The sequence below is a fragment of the Oncorhynchus keta genome, chromosome 24 (assembly GCF_023373465.1).
Source record: "Oncorhynchus keta strain PuntledgeMale-10-30-2019 chromosome 24, Oket_V2, whole genome shotgun sequence".
In the NCBI taxonomy this organism is placed as follows: Eukaryota; Metazoa; Chordata; class Actinopteri; order Salmoniformes; family Salmonidae; genus Oncorhynchus; species Oncorhynchus keta.
In genome coordinates, this window is record NC_068444.1 from 9528169 (window position 1) to 9549542 (window position 21374).

At 38.6% G+C, this 21374-nt stretch overlaps 1 protein-coding gene across 13 annotated transcripts in view; it reads left to right on the plus strand.

Annotated features, from left to right (window-relative positions):
* LOC118357681 (calcium-activated potassium channel subunit alpha-1-like) overlaps window positions 1-21374 on the plus strand; it is a 270854-nt gene that overhangs the window by 150985 nt on the left and 98495 nt on the right. For 10 of the 13 annotated variants that reach the window (XR_008077913.1, XM_052477630.1, XM_052477628.1 and 7 more), the window contains exons 6-10: window positions 5224-5299; window positions 9989-10064; window positions 13072-13242; window positions 15911-16002; window positions 19968-20078. Coding sequence is in view for 12 of the 13 variants with exons in the window: in XM_052477630.1 (XP_052333590.1) it covers window positions 5224-5299; window positions 9989-10064; window positions 13072-13242; window positions 15911-16002; window positions 19968-20078 (526 nt within the window). In the remaining variant the exon portion in view is untranslated. Of the gene's footprint in view, window positions 1-5223; window positions 5300-9988; window positions 10065-13071; window positions 13243-15910; window positions 16003-16089; window positions 16182-19967; window positions 20079-21374 lie in introns of all 13 variants that reach the window. The other 3 variants (XM_052477629.1, XM_052477633.1, XM_052477638.1) reach the window with 1 other exon arrangement.

Genomic DNA, 21374 nt, shown 5'->3' on the forward strand with positions numbered 1-21374 from the left:
GTTCCTGGTCAAATGTAGTGCACTGTATAGGGAACAGAAACCTATGGTCCCTGGTCAAATGTAGTGCACTATATAAGGAGCAGAGACCTATGGTCCCTGGTCAAATGTAGTGCACTGTATAGGGAACAGAGACCTATGGTCCCTGTTCAAATGGAGTGCACTATATAGGGAACAGAGACCTATGGTCCCTGGTCAAATGTAGTGCACTATATAGGGAACAGAGACCTATGGTCCCTGGTCAAATGTAGTGCACTATATAGGGAACAGAGACCTATGGTCCCAGGTCAATTGTAGTGCACTATATAGGGAGCAGAGACCTGTGGTCCTGGGTCAATTGTAGTGCACTATATAGGGAACAGAGACCTGTGGTCCCGGGTCAAATGTAGTGTACTGTATAGGGAACAGAGACCTATGGTCACTGGTCAAAAGTAATGCACTAATAGGGAGCCATTTGGGACTGTGGGTCATCTCCTAGAGAGAGAGAGAGAGAGAGAGAGAGAGGACAGGACAGGACAATGACCCTAAGCACGCAGCCAAGACAATGCAGTAGTGGCTTTGGGACAAGTCTATGAATGTACTTGAGTGGCCCAGCCACAGACCGGACTTGAACCCGATCAAACATCTCTGGAGAGACCTGAAAATAGCTTTGCAGCGATGCTCTCATGCAACCTGGCAAAGCTTGAGAGGATCTGCAGAGAAGAATGGGAGAAACTCTGCAAATACAGGTGTGCCGAGCGTGTAGCTTCGTACCCAAGAAGACTCGAGGTTGTCATCGCTGCGAAAGGTGCTTCAACAAAGTACTGAGTAAAGGGTCTGAATACTTATGTAAATGTGATATTTCCGCTTTGTCATTATGGGGTGTTGTGTGTAGATTAATGAGAATTTAAACAATATTTAATCAATTTTAGTATAAGGCTGTGATGTAACAAAATGTGGAAAAGGTCAAGGGGTATGAATACTTTCCGAATGCGCTGTATATATTTGCTACTTGCGCGACAATTTTTTTTATCTCGGGCGACCAACAGCCTATCGACCAAACAATCGACCAGTCGACTAATTGGGGTCAGCCTTAGTTGGAAGTAAACTGTTACAGATGCCAAGATACTACTACAGTATACTATACTACAACATACTAAGTCATTATGTTGATTGCTGTTGCCTAGCTACTCTACAAGTGGAGTTTCCATGCCGAATGATTCTTAGTTGAACGTTCAACTGATTTCCTTTTTGATACCTCTGGACAGAAAATAAAACCAGTTTTGTCATTCCAATTATTTTCAAGCCATTGCTGTTTTAGTAAGTAACTTTGTAAGAGCCTTGTATGGATGAAACCCAGGGAGCAACAGAACATTACCCATTTTTAGAAAAGACAGCAGCTAATTTCTGTTCCAAATGCTCCAGCTTTTTACTCATGAGCTGTACAAGTAAACACAGAAATGGGCTTTTACCGTCCAGCTGTCCACTGAAGCGAGCCTTAACGATCGCACTTAAAGAGATGCTTTTGAAAATGTTTTATTCTGTTAATCTCACTGGAAAGGTTTTATGTTGTGTCTTGATTCTGGACATTGTGATTTCACTGGGAATCTATAGGCCTACGATGTTCTGATACGACTTAGCAGACCCATACAGGAAAAGGCAGAGACCAACCAGACTGTGAGGCAAGTCTGTCCCGTTACTACCAGACAATGTACAGTACATCTCATCAGACAGATGTCACCTTCTGTCATAGACAGTCATTTTAGGGCAGAACGTATCGTAACTCCTCAAAACTGTCACCAGAAAGAATGTGTATCACCACGTGATGTGTCAGTGCCCGAGCCAAACTCTGTCTAGAGCTGAGAGGCTTTAGCAATCATTCATTGTGACCCTGAATTAATGACAACTGCTGTTATTAAAGATGACTGCAGGCTATTGTCACGTACCACATAGTATCTCAAAGCAGGAAAAGGCAGCAATCCTACTGTACAACAGACTGAATAGCATTCCATTACGTTACATTGATTGAAAGCTACCGTAATAGTATATTTATTCATACAGTATCATGATAATGATTATGGCAGCTTTTCAATCAAGGAGCTCAAACAAGGAGCTCAATCAAGGAGCTCAAACAAGGAGCTCAATCAAGGAGCTCAAACAAGGAGCTCAATCAAGGAGCTCAAACAAGGAGCTCAATCAAGGAGCTCAATCAAGGAGCTCAAACAAGGAGCTCAATCAAGGAGCTCAAACAAGGAGCTCAATCAAGGAGCTCAAACAAGGAGCTCAATCAAGGAGCTCAATCAAGGAGCTCAAACAAGGAGCTCAATCAAGGAGCTCAAACAAGGAGCTCAAACAAGGAGCTCAAACAAGGAGCTCAAACAAGGAGCTCAATCAAGGAGCTCAATCAAGGAGCTCAAACAAGGAGCTCAAACAAGGAGCTCAAACAAGGAGCTCAAACAAGGACCCTATGCTGTAATATCCCGATGGAACAGAACAGGGTCTTGTTTTCCGTTTGACCTACACCACTGATGATCATAACGAGGATACTACAGTATCTGTTGGAAATCTGACCCCGACACGCCTACAGAACATGTTTTATTTGATCTCTTCTTGGTGGACAGAGACATGTTGCGCCCACCTGCTCCTCTTCTTCTCTGCTGTCTGAGATGGATACTGAGAGCCGGTGATTGATTTGCTGTGTGATAAAGGAAGGGGAAAGAAGCAGGGGATAGAGTAAGCTGTTGTAAGGAATTGGGTTACGCTCGATCCAGGGGATGTTGTGAAGCCTTAAACAGAACCATATCTACACACTGACTCAGCGAGAAACTCAACAACTGGGATACGTACTATGGATTTCAGGAAGCTTTGCCCGACGTAATTATTTGTCAGTCTTAGAAGATACTAGACATCATGATTCTGACTAAGTTGTTAGTGTACAGAGGGCCCGACGGGGGGCACGCGCTCTGCGACGTTTCAGAAGTCGTGGCGACATAAGAAGTCGTGCTGGGTGGCAGCTCTTCCGGGTCAAATCAAATCAAATCAAATTTTATTTGTCACATACATATGGTTAGCAGATGTTAATGCGAGTGTAGCGAAATGCTTGTGCTTCTAGTTCCGACAGTGCAGTGATAACCAACAAGTAATCTAACTAACAATTCCAAAACTACTGTCTTATACACAGTGTAAGACGTAACAACAACAACAGGTCGTGGAGAAAGAGGACCGGGACCAACCTGTGTCTTCCTGCTTCTTTCACAGCTGGCACAGCGTTTTCCCGGGTTAGGGGAGTGGTTTGGCCAGCCGGGGTTTTCCTTGTCTCGTCGTGCTCTAGCGACTCCTTGTGGCAGGCCAGGTACATTCGGGTTTTCAGTTGGAAGGTGTTTTCTCCGACACATTGGTACTGATAGCTTCCAGGTTAAGCAAGCAGTGTGTCAAGAAGCAAGGGCGGCTTGGCATGGTCGTGTGTGGGAGGACGCATGGCTCTCGATCTTCGCCTCTCCCGAGTCCGTACGGGAGTTGCAGCGACAAGACTGGCTGCCAGTAAATTACAGTTCATGTGACAGTGTTATGTAAAGGAAGTGTTTCTAGCCATTTTTTCATGTCATAATATTTGATGAACAGGAATTGAAGAAATATAACAAATTTGGATTATTAAGTAATTCCAAAGTGAAAAATCTACTTGGTATTTACATTAGTGAGTATTTATCTTATTTACCACAAAGGGGAAATTTGGTTGAGTGAAAAAAAATAGGTTACAATTTAAAATATCGGTTTGTTAATAATCAAATATAACAGCATAGAATAATTTATTTGGTATCGACAAATTGTGTGTATTTCAATTAAGAACTAATTTACTTGTAACCAGTTGACACATTTTTGTTGTAGGTGGATCCAAAAGAGTCATTTGTTTACAGTGCAGGACAGAGTGAGTCATGATCACCACGGTACACAGCTCTAGTGCTGGTAGAGTACATGTAAGAGGTTTTAGTAGCCTAGAATTGTGCATTATTGGAATGTTTTTTTTTTGTGTAACTTTCTGGGATTGACACAGTCAACACATTTTTGTTTTGAGGGCATTTCATTAACTATCCAAGCTTATTATGAGTTACATAATCTGATGTTATAATTTAGGGATTTATGGACAATAATCATTAAGAAAAGGAGGAAAATACAATTCTAAAACAAATGTAGATAAATATTCTCAGTGACACAACGCTGACAACAGTAGGTTTAGGTGTACAGTGCATCTGCAGTAGTACACAGTTATCCCCAGCAGGGCATTGTGGGATTTAAATACAGTTGCATGCCATACTGCAACAGCCCTCGGTGCTGTAACAATAAGCAATGAATTATTTCACATCCATTTGTTGGATGATCAGATTATACTCTCTCTCTGTCTGTGTGTGTGTGTGTGTCTGTGTGTGTGTGTGTGTGTGTGTGTGTGTGTGTGGGGGTGTGTGTGTGTCTGTGTGTGTGTGTCTGTGTCTGTGTGTGTGTGTGTGTGTGTGTGTGTGTGTCTGTGTGTGTGTGTCTGTGTCTGTGTCTGTGTGTGTGTGTGTGTGTGTGTGTGTGGGTGGGTGTGTGTGGGGGTGTGTGTGTGTGTGGCACAGACCTTTGAAGGTAATGATGCAACAGCTTGTGGCAATTCACCTTTGACCTTGAGCACTTGGAAAGGTACTTAGATAAAAAAATATATATATTGCTACAAATGTGGGATTATTTGACGTCATGGCTGTTGACCCGTCTAAACCGGGCCGGTCCACCTGTCTTTGGTCCGACTAATCCAGGTTTTCATCTCTTGCTTTTTCACTCTTTTAGTCCTTTTTAGTAATGAAAAATGATTCTGGTAGATGCTCGTGCTTTGTGATTTAGTGAGTCTCCTGAGATGTATTACTCTGTATGAGACATTGACATTGTATTTATTCATCAGAAGATTCTTTGATGCAGACGGAGTTGTTTTGAATAAGGTTTTTTAAGTATTTTTGTTTTGTTTGTAGTTTCTGCTACTTGTTTTGAGGGGCCAATACCTTGGTTGTGCTTTGGTGCTGCTATTTTTTTTTAAGGACTCTCTAGTTATTATCTATGAGTCCATTAAAGATTTTAAAGATGGATGAAGGCCTCAAAGGTATGCAATTCGGTTTGCTGTGATTTTACTTGCTTTACTGTGTACAGGCGAATAACTATCACTTGATGTAAATAACATGCAAAGAATTCACTCTGAGTAACTTGTACTTTTCTCTTACACAGGCTTACGGTTTTTAAGGGCCTTACGATTGATACAGTTCTCAGAAATCTTACAGTTTTTAAATATATTAAAAACAAGGTAAGTGCATTTTAATTTTCTCCACGTTCAGTGTATTTAGGTTAAACTAGAATTAGATTTGTATGCATTCTAATTAGTAGTATTTCAAATATTTGCATGCGCTATGTTATGACAATGTTTGTAATTCTGACTTCATTTGTGATGAATATTGACGTAGTTTTACAATTATACAATACATTTACTGGCTCTTCTGATACTGCAGGCTTTTTCATGCACAGTGGGCTTTTGAATGCACAGCGGGCTTTTGAATGCACAGCGGGCTTTTGAATGCACAGCGGGCTTTTGAATGCACAGTGGGCTTTTTAATGCACAGTGGGCTTTTTAATGCACAGTGGGCTTTTTAATGCACAGTGGGCTTTTTAATGCACAGCGGGCTTTTTAATGCACAGCGGGCTTTTGAATGCACAGCGGGCTTTTTAATGCACAGTGGGCTTTTTAATGCACAGTGGGCTTTTTAATGCACAATGTTCTTTACGATGTATAATATATCCTATATTCAATTTTTCTTCAATTCCAAATGGATTCTGAATTGATGATTCTGCTCTTGGAAACCTATTGGACATGATGCAGCACTATGAATTATATCGTTTACCCTACTGCTTAGAATTACAGCTTTCTGAGGCACAGATGTCAGGAAGAGCTTATAGCTCAACAAAATGCTTCAGAATAATCCCCAGACTCATTAACTGTGATGAAGGTAAGGGCAGAGCAGGACAGAACAAACAGTGCATCAATGGGCTGGGGTCAGGCCAGACTAATACTGGACAGGACAAGTCACTGTAACATTACCATAGGAATATACAGTAAAGACTGTAATAGTACCATAGGAATATACAGTAAAGACTGTACCATTACCATAGGAATATACAGTAAAGACTGTAACATTACCGTAGGAATATACAGTAAAGACTGTAACATTACCATAGGAATATACAGTAAAGACTGTAACATTACCATAGGAATATACAGTAAAGACTGTAACATTACCGTAGGAATATACAGTAAAGACTGTAACATTACCGTAGGAATATACAGTAAAGACTGTAACATTACCGTAGGAATATACAGTAAAGACTGTAACATTACCATAGGAATATACAGTAAAGACTGTAACATTACCATAGGAATATACAGTAAAGACTGTAACATTACCGTAGGAATATACAGTAAAGACTGTAACATTACCGTAGGAATATACAGTAAAGACTGTAACATTACCGTAGGAATATACAGTAAAGACTATAACATTACCCAAGGACTATACAGTAAAGACTGTAACATTACCATAGGAATATACTGTAAAGACTGTAACATTATCCTAGGAATATACAGTAAAGACTGTAACATTACCGTAAAGGAGGAATATACAGTAAAGACTGTAACATTACCGTAAAGGAATATCAGTAAAGACTGTAACATTACCGTAGGAATATAACAGTAAAGACTGTAACATTACCGTAAAGGAATATACAGTAAAGACTGTAACATTACCGTAGGAATATACAGTAAAGACTGTAACATTACCGTAGGAATATACAGTAAAGACTGTAACATTACCATAGGAATATACAGTAAAGACTGTAACATTACCATAGGAATATACAGTAAAGACTGTAACATTACCGTAGGAATATACAGTAAAGACTGTAACATCATAACATTTTTGTTTTGTTGCTGTTACATAATATTGTGGGTTGAGCAGCTCAGTGTGTAACCAGCTATCAGCCTTTATCCTAAAGGAGGTTCTCTAACCAGATATCACCCATTATCCTAAAGGAGGTTCTCTAACCAGCTATCACCCTTTATCCTAAAGGAGGTTCTCTAACCAGATATCACCCATTATCCTAAAGGAGGTTCTCTAACCAGCTATCACCCTTTATCCTAAAGGAGGTTCTCTAACCAGATATCACCCATTATCCTAAAGGAGGTTCTATAACCAGATATCACCAGATAACACACTTTATCTTAAAGGAGGTTCTATAACCAGATATCTCCCATTATCCTAAAGGAGGTTCTCTAACCAGCTATCACCCTTTATCTTAAAGGAGGTTCTATAACCAGATATCACCCATTATCCTAAAGGAGGTTCTATAACCAGATATCACCAGATAACACACTTTATCTTAAAGGAGGTTCTATAACCAGATATCTCCCATTATCCTAAAGGAGGTTCTATAACCAGATATCACCCTTTATCCTAAAGCAGGTTCTGTAACCAGATATCACCAGATATCCTAAAGGAGGTTCTATGACCAGATATCACCCTTTATCCTAAAGGAGGTTTTGTAACCAGATATCACCCTTTATCCTAAAGGAGGTTCTATAACCAGATATCACCCTTTATCCTAAAGCAGGTTCTGTAACCAGATATCACCAGATATCCTAAAGGAGGTTCTATGACCAGATATCACCCATTATCCTAAAGGAGGTTCTGTAACCAGATATCACCCTTTATCTTAAAGGAGGTTCTATAACCAGATATCACCCTTTATCCTAAAGGAGGTTCTATAACCAGATATCACCCTTTATCTTAAAGGAGGTTCTATAACCAGATATCACCCATTATCCTAAAGGAGGTTCTATAACCAGATATCACCCTTTATCCTAAAGGAGGTTCTATAACCAGATAACACCCTTTATCCTAAAGCAGGTTCTGTAACCAGATATCACCCTTTATCCTAAAGGAGGTTCTATAACCAGATAACACCCTTTATCCTAAAGCAGGTTCTGTAACCAGATATCACCCTTTATCTTAAAGGAGGTTCTATAACCAGATATCACCCTTTATCCTAAAGGAGGTTCTATAACCAGATATCACCCTTTATCCTAAAGGAGGTTCTATAACCAGATAACACCCTTTATCCTAAAGCAGGTTCTGTAACCAGATATCCTAAAGGAGGTTCTATAACCAGATATCCTAAAGGAGGTTCTATGACCAGATATCACCCATTATCCTAAAGGAGGTTCTGTAACCAGATATCACCCTTTATCCTAAAGGAGGTTTTGTAACCAGATATCACCCTTTATCCTAAAGGAGATTCTATAACCAGATATCACCCTTTATCTTAAAGGAGGTTCTGTAACCAGATATCACCCTTTATCTTAAAGGAGGTTCTGTAACCAGATATCACCAGATAACACACTTTATCTTAAAGGAGGTTCTATAACCAGATATCACCCTTTATCTTAAAGGAGGTTCTATAACCAGATATCACCCTTTATCCTAAAGGAGGTTTTGTAACCAGATATCACCAGATAACACCCTTTATCTTAAAGGAGGTTCTGTAACCAGATATCACCCTTTATCCTAAAGGAGGTTCTATAACCAGATATCACCCTTTATCCTAAAGGAGGTTTTGTAACCAGATATCACCCTTTATCCTAAAGGAGATTCTATAACCAGATATCACCCTTTATCTTAAAGGAGGTTCTGTAACCAGATATCACCCTTTATCTTAAAGGAGGTTCTGTAACCAGATATCACCAGATAACACACTTTATCTTAAAGGAGGTTCTATAACCAGATATCACCCTTTATCCCAAAGGAGGTTCTATAACCAGATATCACCCTTTATCCTAAAGGAGGTTTATAACCAGATATCACCAGATAACACCCTTTATCTTAAAGGAGGTTCTATAACCAGATATCACCCTTTATCCTAAAGGAGGTTCTATAACCAGATATCACCCTTTATCCTAAAGGAGGTTTTGTAACCAGATATCACCAGATAACACCCTTTATCTTAAAGGAGGTTCTGTAACCAGATATCACCCTTTATCCTAAAGGAGGTTCTGTAACCAGATATCACCCTTTATCCTAAAGCAGGTTCTGTAACCAGATATCACCAGATAAAACCCTTTATCCTAAAGGAGGTTCTATAACCAGATATCACCCTTTATCCTAAAGGAGATTCTATAACCAGATATCACCCTTTATCTTAAATTAGGTTCTGTAACCAGATATCACCCTTTATCTTAAAGGAGGTTCTGTAACCAGATATCACCAGATAACACACTTTATCTTAAAGGAGGTTCTATAACCAGATATCACCCTTTATCTTAAAGGAGGTTCTATAACCAGATATCACCCTTTATCTTAAAGGAGGTTCTGTAACCAGATATAACCAGATATCACCCTTTATCCTAAAGGAGGTTCTATAACCAGATATCACCCTTTATCCTAAAGGAGGTTCTATAACCAGATATCACCCTTTATCTTAAAGGAGGTTCTGTAACCAGATATCACCCTTTATCTTAAAGGAGGTTCTATAACCAGATATATTAGATATCACCCTTTATCTTAAAGGAGGTTCTGTAACCAGATATCACCCTTTATCCTAAAGGAGGTTCTGTAACCAGATAACACCCTTTATCTTAAAGGAGGTTCTGTAACCAGATATCACCAGATATCACCCTTTTTCTCAAAGGATGTTCTTTAAACAAAATCCCCGGTAGGCACTTATAGTGCAAGGGAATATAGGAACAACTGGAGAAACCAAACTACTTTTTGTTATGTTCATGACTATATTACGGCACTGTTTTGACAAACAGGTCAATTAAATTGCTACCGACATTTTATTACCAAATATGGATCCTGTACACTTCTTTTAAAACTTCACAAGGCAGGTATTTTGGTGTTCAACACTATCAATGTTCATTGTTATTGTCTGACTCTCTTGTTTTCAATAGCAATTCCATAAAACTGGTGAACTTGTGTTCAATCTTCATAAGCACATGGCTAACAGCTGCAGGCTTCATACATTTGGTGAGTTACCCAGCACCATAAAGGCGAAACAGAAGAACTATATGATTGTAAATATTCAGTCTTTGACACATCTAACAGACATCAATTTAAGTAAAGTATTGTACAACCTAGCCCCTTTAATACTGCAGTGGGCTAAGTCAGGGTCACACAGAGTGTTTCTTGGTGGTCTTAAACAAATCTACTTTGAAACAGAAGTATACACCTCACACACATGGTTTAAATAAAGAAGACACCTGCACCATGTCAGATATAGAGTTGAAATGTATTCCATTTTGAGTTTGCATCCCAATATTACACTTTATACACATCACAGAAGACTGAAATATAATACAACCGTTTGATATAGAAACACTGGATTTTCAGGTAAAAAAAAATAGTTTATTTAATTAGGAAATTGTGAAAAATATGAATAACATTCCCCCCATGGCACTACTAGAGGGAGGATTGGTCATTTGCCTGCAGGAAAGGAATACAGACATATCCTACAGAGATATCCTACATACAGTAGTTATCCTACAGAGATATAGCTACAGAGATATAGCTACAGAGATATCCTACATACAGTAGATATAGCTACAGAGATATCCTACAGAGATATAGCTACAGAGATATAGCAACAGAGATATCCTACAGCGATATAGCTACAGAGATATAGCAACAGAGATATCCTACATACAGTAGATACAGCTACAGAGATATCCTACGGTGATATAGCTACAGAGATATCCTATATACAGTAGATACAGCGACAGAGATATCCTACAGAGATATCCTACAGCTATATAGCTACAGAGATATAGCTACAGAGATATCCTACAGAGATATCCTACGGCGATATAGCTACAGAGATATCCTACATACAGTAGATATCCTACAGAGATATAGCTACAGAGATACAGCTACAGAGATATCCTACATACAGTAGTTATCCTACAGAGATATAGCTACAGAGATACAGCTACAGAGATATCCTACATACAGTAGTTATCCTACAGAGATATAGCTACAGAGATACAGCTACAGAGATATCCTACATACAGTAGATATCCTACAGAGATACAGCTACAGAGATATCCTACATACAGTAGATATAGCTACAGAGATATCCTATATACAGTAGATACAGCTATAGAGATATCCTACAGAGATATCCTACAGCGATATAGCTACAGAGATATAGCTACAGAGATATCCTACATACAGTAGATATCCTACAGAGATATCCTACAGAGATATAGCTACAGAGATATCCTACATACAGTAGATATCCTACAGAGATATAGCTACAGAGATATCCTAAATACAGTATATATCCTACAGAGATATTCTACATACAGTAGATATCCTACAGAGATGTAGCTGCAGAGATATCCTACAGCGATATATTTACAGAGATATCCTACATGCAGTAGATATCCTGCAGAGATATAACTACAGATATCCTACATACAGTAGATATCCTACAGAGATATAGCTACAGAGATATCCTAAATACAGTATATATCCTACAGAGATATTCTACATACAGTAGATATTCTACAGAGATGTAGCTGCAGAGATATCCTACAGCGATATATTTACAGAGATATCCTACATGCAGTAGATATCCTGCAGAGATATAACTACATATATCCTACATGCAGTAGATATCCTACAGAGATATAGCTACAGAGATATCCTACAGAGATATCCTACAGAGATACAGCTATAGATATATCCTACAGAGATACAGCTATAGATATATACTACAGAGATATCCTACAAACAGTAGATATCCTGCAGAGATATCCTACAGAGATATCATACATACAGTAGATATCCTACAGAGATATAGCTACAGAGATATCCTACATAGATATCATACATACAGTAGAAATCCTACAGAGATATAGCTACGGAGATATCCTACAGAGATATCCTACAGAGATATAGCTACGGAGATATCCTACAGAGATATCCTACAGAGATATAGCGACAGAGATATCCTACATAGATATCATACATACAGTAGAAATCCTACAGAGATATAGCTACACAGATATCCTACAGAGATATCCTACAGAGATACAGCTATAGAGATATCCTACAAACAGTAGATATCCTGCAGAGATATCCTACAGAGATATCCTACATACAGTAGATATCCTACAGAGATATCCTACATACAGTAGATATCCTACAGATATATTCTACAGAGATATAGCTACAGAGATATCCTTTAGAGATATCCTAAAAACAGTAGATATCCTACAGAGATATCCTACAGAGATATCCTTTAGAGATATCCTAAATACAGTAGATATCCTGCAGAGATATCCTTTAGAGATATAGCTACAGAGATATCCTAAATACAGTAGATATCCCACAGAGATATCCTTTAGAGATATCCTAAATACAGTAGATATCCTACAGATCTATTCTACAGAGATATAGCTACAGAGATATCCTACAGAGATATCCTACATACAGTAGATATCCTACAGATCTATTCTACAGAGATATAGCTACACAGATATCCTGCAGAGATATAGCTACAGAGATATTTTTACAGAGATCCTATAGAGATATCCTACATACAGTAGATATCCTACAGATAAATTCTACAGAGATATAGCTACAGAGATATTTTACAGAGATCCTATAGAGATATCCTACATACAGTAGATATCCTAGAGATAAATTCTACAGAGATATAGCTACAGAGATATAGCTACAGTACTTTGATGCATGTTATACCTGTGGAATAAGTCTGTTTTTAGAATGTGTAGGGCATCTAGATGGTAGCATAGTCATTGCTCCTGAAAATGTAAATGTTTATTACAGTTCTGAAGACAGTACATCATTGATAAGGTGTGAGTCACAAAGTAACTAAGAAATAACTGAGTAAGTAAGTAATAAATCAGATGAGTGAGTTAGTTACTAAGTTGTAATACAAGATTGAGTACAAGAAAAAGGCTCTCTGTATGTTCCTCTCTTTCAATATCCAGTATTGTGACCTTTGTTCTAGGTGGAAAACTCAGGGGATCCTTGGGAAAACTTCCAAAATTCCCAGTCACTTTCCTACTGGGAATGTGTCTACTTACTGATGGTTACCATGTCCACTGTGGGCTATGGAGACGTGTATGCCAAAACTACCCTGGGACGACTTTTCATGGTGTTCTTCATCCTCGGTGGTTTGGTAAAAAAAAATAATTTAAAAAACTCTTATTTTATTTATACCTAACCCGCTTCTATCCTTCATGCATACGATCACACCTCCAGCCATCACAATTACCTATCCACTGCTGCCCTTAACAACAGCTGGGAAGTGTCTGCACTTCAAAAAGCCTGTTGAAAATCAAAGCTCTATTGTTGTCTTGTAGTTGATGTTTTTTCGTGGCTGAGTTACCCATGGCTATTCATTATTGTCAAGTTCATTATATCTGTAAGTATAATACGCCTATAGTACTTACTTAAATAATAATTGTACTGAAGGTATACACATTTACATACATGTATTATTATATTTTGTATAGTTTTATTTCTGAGTATATACTGAATTGCTATATGGTTCAAACCGAATAAGATTGTGCTTTTTATAATTTCCACTGTAAACTAAAGTAATGTGTGGTTTCAGATCACTCAATGCTTGAGGTCCCCTCCCCAAATTCCAACAAACACAGTGAAAGGAGTGATCTATAGACCAGCGGGATGGTCAACATGACACATCAGTTTAGACCAGTTACACACAGCAGACACTTAGCATGATGCACCCAATGCTATTATGTTGATTTGACTTGATTATTTCTATTTATGGATAACAATGGAAGAAGGCTTATTTCAGACAGTAGTACAATACTACAGTAGTTAATTCAGACAGTAGGACAATACTACAGTAGTTAGTTCAGACAGTAGGACAGTACTACTACAGTAGTCAGTTCAGACAGTAGTACAATACTACAGTAGTTAGTTCAGACAGTAGTACAATACTACAGTAGTTAGTTCAGACAGTAGGACAGTACTACTACAGTAGTCAGTTCAGACAGTAGTACAATACTACAGTAGTTAATTCAGACAGTAGTACAGTAGTCCTTCTGTAGCTCAGTTGTTAATTCAGACAGTAGTACAATACTACAGTAGTTAATTCCAGACAGTAGGACAATACTACAGGGTTCAGACCCGTAGGACCACTACTACAGTAGTCGTAGAATGTAAGTACTACAGCTTAATTCAGACAGTGGACAATACTACTAGTCAGTAAATAGGACATATATTATTTATTTATATTACAGTAGTCAGTCAGTTCAGACAGAAGTACAGTAGTTAGTTCAGACAGTAGGACAATACTACAGTAGTCAGTTCAGACAGTAGGACAGTACTACTACAGTAGTTAGTTCAGACAGTAGTACAGTACTACAGTAGTTAGTTCAGACAGTAGGACAATACTACAATAGTCAGTTCAGACAGAAGTGTACAGTATTACAGTAGTCAGTTCAGACAGAAGTACAGTAGTCAGTTCAGACAGTAGGACAATACTACAGTAGTTAGTTCAGACAGTAGGACAATACTACAGTAGTTAGTTCAGACAGAAGTACAGTAGTTAGTTCAGACAGTAGGACAGTACTACAGTAGTCAGTTCAGACAGTAGTACAGTACTACAGTAGTTAGTTCAGATAGTAGTACAGTACAACAGTAGTCAGTTCAGACAGAAGTACAGTATTACAGTAGGTAGTTCAGACAGAAGTACAATACTACTACAGTAGTCAGTTCAGACAGTAGGACAGTACTACTACAGTAGTCAGTTCAGACAGTAGGACAGTACTACAGTAGTCAGTTCAGACAGTAGGACAGTACTACTACAGTAGTCAGTTCAGACAGTAGGACAGTACTACTACAGTAGTCAGTTCAGACAGTAGTACAGTACTACTACAGTAGTCAGTTCAGACAGTAGGACAGTACTACTACAGTAGTCAGTTCAGACAGTAGGACAGTACTACTACAGTAGTCAGTTCAGACAGTAGGACAGTACTACTACAGTAGTCAGTTCAGACAGTAGGACAGTACTACTACAGTAGTCAGTTCAGACAGTAGGACAGTACTACTACAGTAGTTCAGAGTATTATCAGTGACATTACCAATCACTCTTTTACCCAAGTTTAGTTACATTTATGTAAGTTATATTGTATAGTTTATATACATGTATACAATACTGCAAGTCAGTTATGTACACTTTGTATATACTGTAAATTTATACATCATAATTACAAGTCAAATTTAAGCATAAAGGCCTCAAATCTATTGGATAAACACATTTTTCAGCTCATTTAAATGTGCAGATATGTTAGGCTGTGCTATTCAAATCAACCTGGCATAAGTGTTTGTTGGACAAAACATGGCATATAAGGTTTTTTTCCTTCCTTTTTATTACCTGAAAACTCTTTCAATAACAGATTGACGTACAGTGTCAACTGTGTCATTCTCCTGCTTTTCCCCCTAACTAAATAGCCGTAAAAGCTTAAGAAAAAGTTAAATTTCCTGACATTTTTTTCTTCTTCATTTGCTTAATCATACTTTTATCCCCCTAGAATCTGAATATGATAACATTTACATAATTTCGGATTTTGTTCTAACTTTTACTATAATGTAGTAATCTGACTTGTTCTATCCATCAACTATTGTATCGAGAGAAATTAACCATTTTTTTTGTTGCAAATTTTCTATTCTATTTTTTTTTCATAATTTTTTTTTCTAGAATTTTCAGATTTTACGGATATATTTGAAGCAAAAATAGACGCCCTGCTCTCTCTCTCTCTCTCTTTGCCTATCTTTGTTTTAGTCTCTTCTTCTGTCTCCTATCTTCTCCTTAGGCCATGTTTGCGAGCTACGTCCCTGAAATCATAGAGTTAATAGGAAACCGCAAGAAATATGGTGGTTCCTATAGTGCTGTTAATGGGAGAAAGTAAGTATTACCGGGAGGCTCTACTGCCTCTGCCGCAGTAGAATCGTCCTCTGCATGCCCTTTTCTTTCTCTGTTCCATGCATGTAGGCCATGTTTGCTCGCTACGTGCCAGAAATTGCTGCTCTCATCCTTAATCGGAAGAAATACGGAGGGAGTTATAACTCGACCCGAGGCAGAAAGTAAGTCAAACAAATAAACAAACAAACAAAATGATTGTAAAAGGTGTGGTTTTGGTGTGACTTCTCAAATTGCCCCCCCCGACCCCCCCTTCCCCTCTCCTACAGAGGAGTACCAGTAAATTATTCTAATATGTTTTATATTGAAAAGTTTAGACTTTCTAAAAATATATATATATATTTAAGTCACACAGGTGACTGGAGAGTTTGGCCATGAAAAGCTTATGCTGTTGTTTTGTAGCGGTATTCGTGTGCTAGCCGTCATCGTGTCAAAAGCATTATGTGCTATATGCTTTACCGTTTTTACTCATTTGTTTACTGGAATGCTTTATGTTTGTGTCTGTGTTCTGTATTTGCCGGTCATATACATCTTACCACCCACCACAATGCACATATTAACATATTATTATCTTTTACTTTGGGGTGGGGGCAAATGTAAAGTCAGGACTGATTCCAACTGGAGTTGTAGTCATTTTATATATAGCATTTCTAAATTCATGAATATATTGCATTTTTAACATTATATGCTCTATCTTAATGACAGAGATGATGTCATTGAAAATACTTCACCATTTATAATGACTAGTGTCTTAATTAAGTGTCCTAGGAAACAGATTTACAAAACGGGACTAAGCTTTAGTTAAATAATCAGCTAATCTAAATCTAATTTATTCCCAGATGATTTCAAATGAATGTTAATAAAGTGGTCTACCTTTTTTTTGTGTCTTTTTCATGTCCACATACGCTCTTGCATGTTCCTCGCTTGCTTCCAGTTGACTTTTATCTCCTTGTTTTTTTTGTGTGGTTCATTTGATTTTCTAAACCCTGCTACATTCTTGGCCTTAATCTGCAGTCAGACCTACAACCTAAGGGACCAAATACTACCTTGAGATGTGTGCTCATAACTCAAATTTCCATGCAAATCTCCCATTGACATCAATCAATGGATGATTATATGCAGAAATTCAAGTTACGATATGTGTATCTCAAAGTACAGTAGGATTCATCCCTACTGCCTCATCCCTCTGACCAAACTTCTCTTGGCTCGTTTTTACAATTTTTTTGTTGTTTAATTTGTTGTGGATAATTTTTGGGGACTTTCTTTTAGTCAAGTCTCTTCAGCCAGCGTCTGATATGGTAATTTATATATTTTTTTAGTCAAGTCTCTATAGCCAGCGTCTGTTTTTGGTAATTTATTCTCTTCTCCTTTCTTCTGCATTCTGAAGGATGTGTATTTCTGTTTCATGTGATTCGTATTCTTATCTCTCAGTCCTACTGTCCTAGTATATTCCCCTTTTTCATACCTTTTCATAATACAAATATGAATAGAATTGATCTGTAATATTCACATAAAGACCCAATTCTATAATGTAAACAAGATACAATATGATAAATAAGAAATGTAATAAGATACACAATGTTCGATTTATTTCGAAATCATGTGCAGGTATGTGAGAAGTTGTTAGTATAAATTACTTGTATCTACAGTGGGGCAAAAAAGTATTTAGTCGGCCACCAATTGTGCAAGTTCTCCCACTTAAAAAGATGAGAGAGGCCTGTAATTTTCATCATAGGTACACTTCAACTATGACAGACAAAATGAGGAAAAGTAAAAATCCATAAAATCACATTGTAGGATTTTTAATGAATTTATTTGCAAATTATGGTGGAAAATAAGTATTTGGTCACCTACAAACAAGCAAGATATCTGGCTCTCACAGACCTGTAACTTCTTCTTTAAGAGGCTCCTCTGTCCTCCACTCGTTACCTGTATTAATGACACCTGTTTGAACTTGTTATCAGTATAAAAGACACCTGTCCACAACCTCAAACAGTCACACTCCAAACTCCACTATGGCCAAGACCAAAGAGCTGTCAAAGGACACCAGAAACAAAATTGTAGACCTGCACCAGGCTGGGTTAAGACTGAATCTGTAATAGGTAAGCAGCTTGGTTTGAAGAAATCAACTATGGGAGCAATTATTAGGAAATGGAAGACATACAAGACCACTGATAATCTCCCTCGCTCTGGGGCTCCATGCAAGATCTCACCCCGTGGGGTCAAAATAATCACAAGAACGGTGAGCAAAAATCCCAGAACCACACGGGGGGACCTAGTAAATGACCTGTAGAGAGCTGGGACCAAAGTAACAAAGCCTACCATCAGTAACACACTACGCCGACAGGGACTCAAATCCTGCAGTGCCAGACGTGTCCCCCTGCTTAAGCCAGTACATGTCCAGGCCCATCTGAAGTTTGCTAGAGAGCATTTGGATGATCCAGAAGAAGATTGGGAGAATGTCATATGGTCAGATGAAACCAAAATATAACTTTTTGGTAAAAACTCAACTCGTCGTGTTTGGAGGACAAAGAATGCTGAGTTGCATCCAAAGAACACCATACCTACTGTGAAGCATGGGGGTGGAAACATCATGCTTTGGGGCTGTTTTTCTGCAAAGGGACCAGGACGACTGATCCGTTTAAAGAAAATAATGAATGGGGCCATGTATCGTGAGATTTTGAGTGAAAACCTCCTTCCTTCAGCAAGGGCATTGAAGATGAAACGTGGCTGGGTCTTTCAGCATGACAATGATCCCAAACACACCGCCCGGGCAACGAAGGAGTGGCTTCGTAAGAAGCATTTCAAGGTCCTGGAGTGGCCTAGCCAGTCTCCAGATCTCAACCCCATAGAAAATCTTTGGAGGGAGTTGAAAGTCAGTTTTGCCCAGCAACAGCCCCAAAACATCACTGCTCTAGAGGAGATCTGCATGGAGGAATGGGCCAAAATACCAGCAACAGTGTGTGAAAACCTTGTGAAGACTTAAAGAAAACGTTTGACCTTTGTCATTGCCAGCAAAGGGAATGTTAGAAAGTATTGAGATAAACTTTTGTTATTAACCAAATATTTATGTTCCACCATAATTTGCAAATACATTCATAAAAAATCCTACAATGTGATTTTCTGGATTTGTTTTCTTATTTTGTCTGTCATAGTTGAAGTGTACCTGTGATGAAAATTACAGGCCTCTCTCATCTTATTAAGTGGGAGAACTTGCACAATTGGTGGCTGACTAAATACTTTTTTGCCCCACTGTAAATCTGCAAACCAATAAGTTTGGTACAATATGTGATGGAACTGATCATTGCAATAACAGCTTAAAGAAATTTCCTTCTTAACCCCATCCTGAGTTTTATCTCACAATGAAGATCTCACAATCCTGCGGGTACTATCCTTTAGCAGGGATACTGTCTGATGGAAAGTTACCCCCCCGTGGAGACAACATGAATCTTGCTAAAGATAAGCTCTTTTCTGGATTGTAGAATGTAGCAATCACATCGTAATCTCCAACAATGGAAATTGTCATTATTTTTAATCTGTTAGTGGGAAGCCAGAATGCTCTCTGCTCTCGACCCGTCCTTCAGGCCTTACATAGGACGGACTGTACAGTCTAAAGGGCTTTAGTACTGTCAACTGTTCACATAACAATGGACTATTGTTCATCAAAGAACATGTACCGTAGAAAGTCAGGGAGAATGATGTGTTGTTTGGTAATAAACAGTGGGCTGGCTGTGTGTGTTGTCTACACGGAAACCGACTTTTCCAGGTCCTTAAAAAAAATATATTAAAAAAATCTGTCAGATCCAACGTATGATTTTTTTTCTTCTCCAGAGTCAAGACAGAACGTGAAACATCCGTCAGCAGTCTATCAAACATCTTTACTTTGGCTGCAGCTTTTAGCAAACCATAGTTAAAATCTTATGACTATTCCTGGATCTTATTTCCTATAGGCACATCGTGGTCTGTGGTCATATTACCCTTGAAAGTGTGTCCAACTTCCTTAAAGACTTCCTACACAAGGACAGGGATGATGTCAATGTAGAAATTGTTTTTCTCCATAAGTAAGTGTACCATGTTTTTTCCTTACACTTTTACGGGCCAGTTTCCCGGACCCAGATTAAACCTAGTCTTGGACTAAAAACCATAAAAACCAATTGAAAGTCCATTGAAAGTGTATTTTATTCCAGGACTATGGGTTTAATCTGAGTCTGGGAAAATGACCCCAAGACTCATAACAATACTGAGTGTTTCAGAGAAGGAAAGGTGATAGCAGCTCCCAAAATTGACCCCAACAACCTTTTGGGAGCTGCTACCACCTTTCCTTGTTTTGGAATACTCAGACTCTACAATGACTATATCCTGATAAGCACCCAGATCCATGGAAACCGTGGAAACCGTTTGGTATAGCCCACCCATTGCTTCATTAGAATAAATGACCCTTCAATTACTACACAATGAATTGCAACTTGACTTGCTGAGGAGGAGACGTCACTCAGAGCCCTAACATTAACACAAGTGTCCTGTCTGTCTGAGTACACAACCTAATCTTGAGGTTGAAGCCTCGGGTTAACATTAACACACTCTACTTTCTATCCCAGTATTTCCCCTAATCTTGGGCTGGAAGCCTCGGTTAACATTAACACACTCTACTTTCTATCCCAGTATTTCCCCTAATCTTGAGCTAGAAGCCTCGGTTAACATTAACACACTCTACTTTCTGTCCCAGTATTTCACCTAATCTTGAGCTGGAAGCCTCGGTTAACATTAACACACTCTACTTTCTGTCCCAGTATTTCCCCTAATCTTGAGCTGGAAGCCTCGGTTAACATTAACACACTCTACTTTCTATCCCAGTATTTCCCCTAATCTTGAGCTGGAAGCCTCGGTTAACATTAACACACTCTACTTTCTGTCCCAGTATTTCCCCTAATCTTGAGCTGGAAGCCTCGGTTAACATTAACACACTCTACCTTCTGTCCCACTATTTCTCCTAATCTTGAGCTGGAAGCCTCGGTTAACATTAACACACTCTACTTTCTATCCCAGTATTTCCCCTAATCTTGAGCGGGAAGCCTCGGTTAACATTAACACACTCTACTTTCTATCCCAGCATTTCCCCTAATCTTGAGCTGGAAGCCTCGGTTAACATTAACACACTCTACTTTCTATCCCAGTATTTCCCCTAATCTTGAGCTGGAAGCCTCGGTTAACATTAACACACTCTACTTTCTATCCCAGCATTTCCCCTAATCTTGAGCTGGAAGCCTCGGTTAACATTAACACACTCTACTTTCTGTCCCAGTATTTCCCCTAATCTTGAGCTGGAAGCCTCGGTTAACATTAACACACTCTACTTT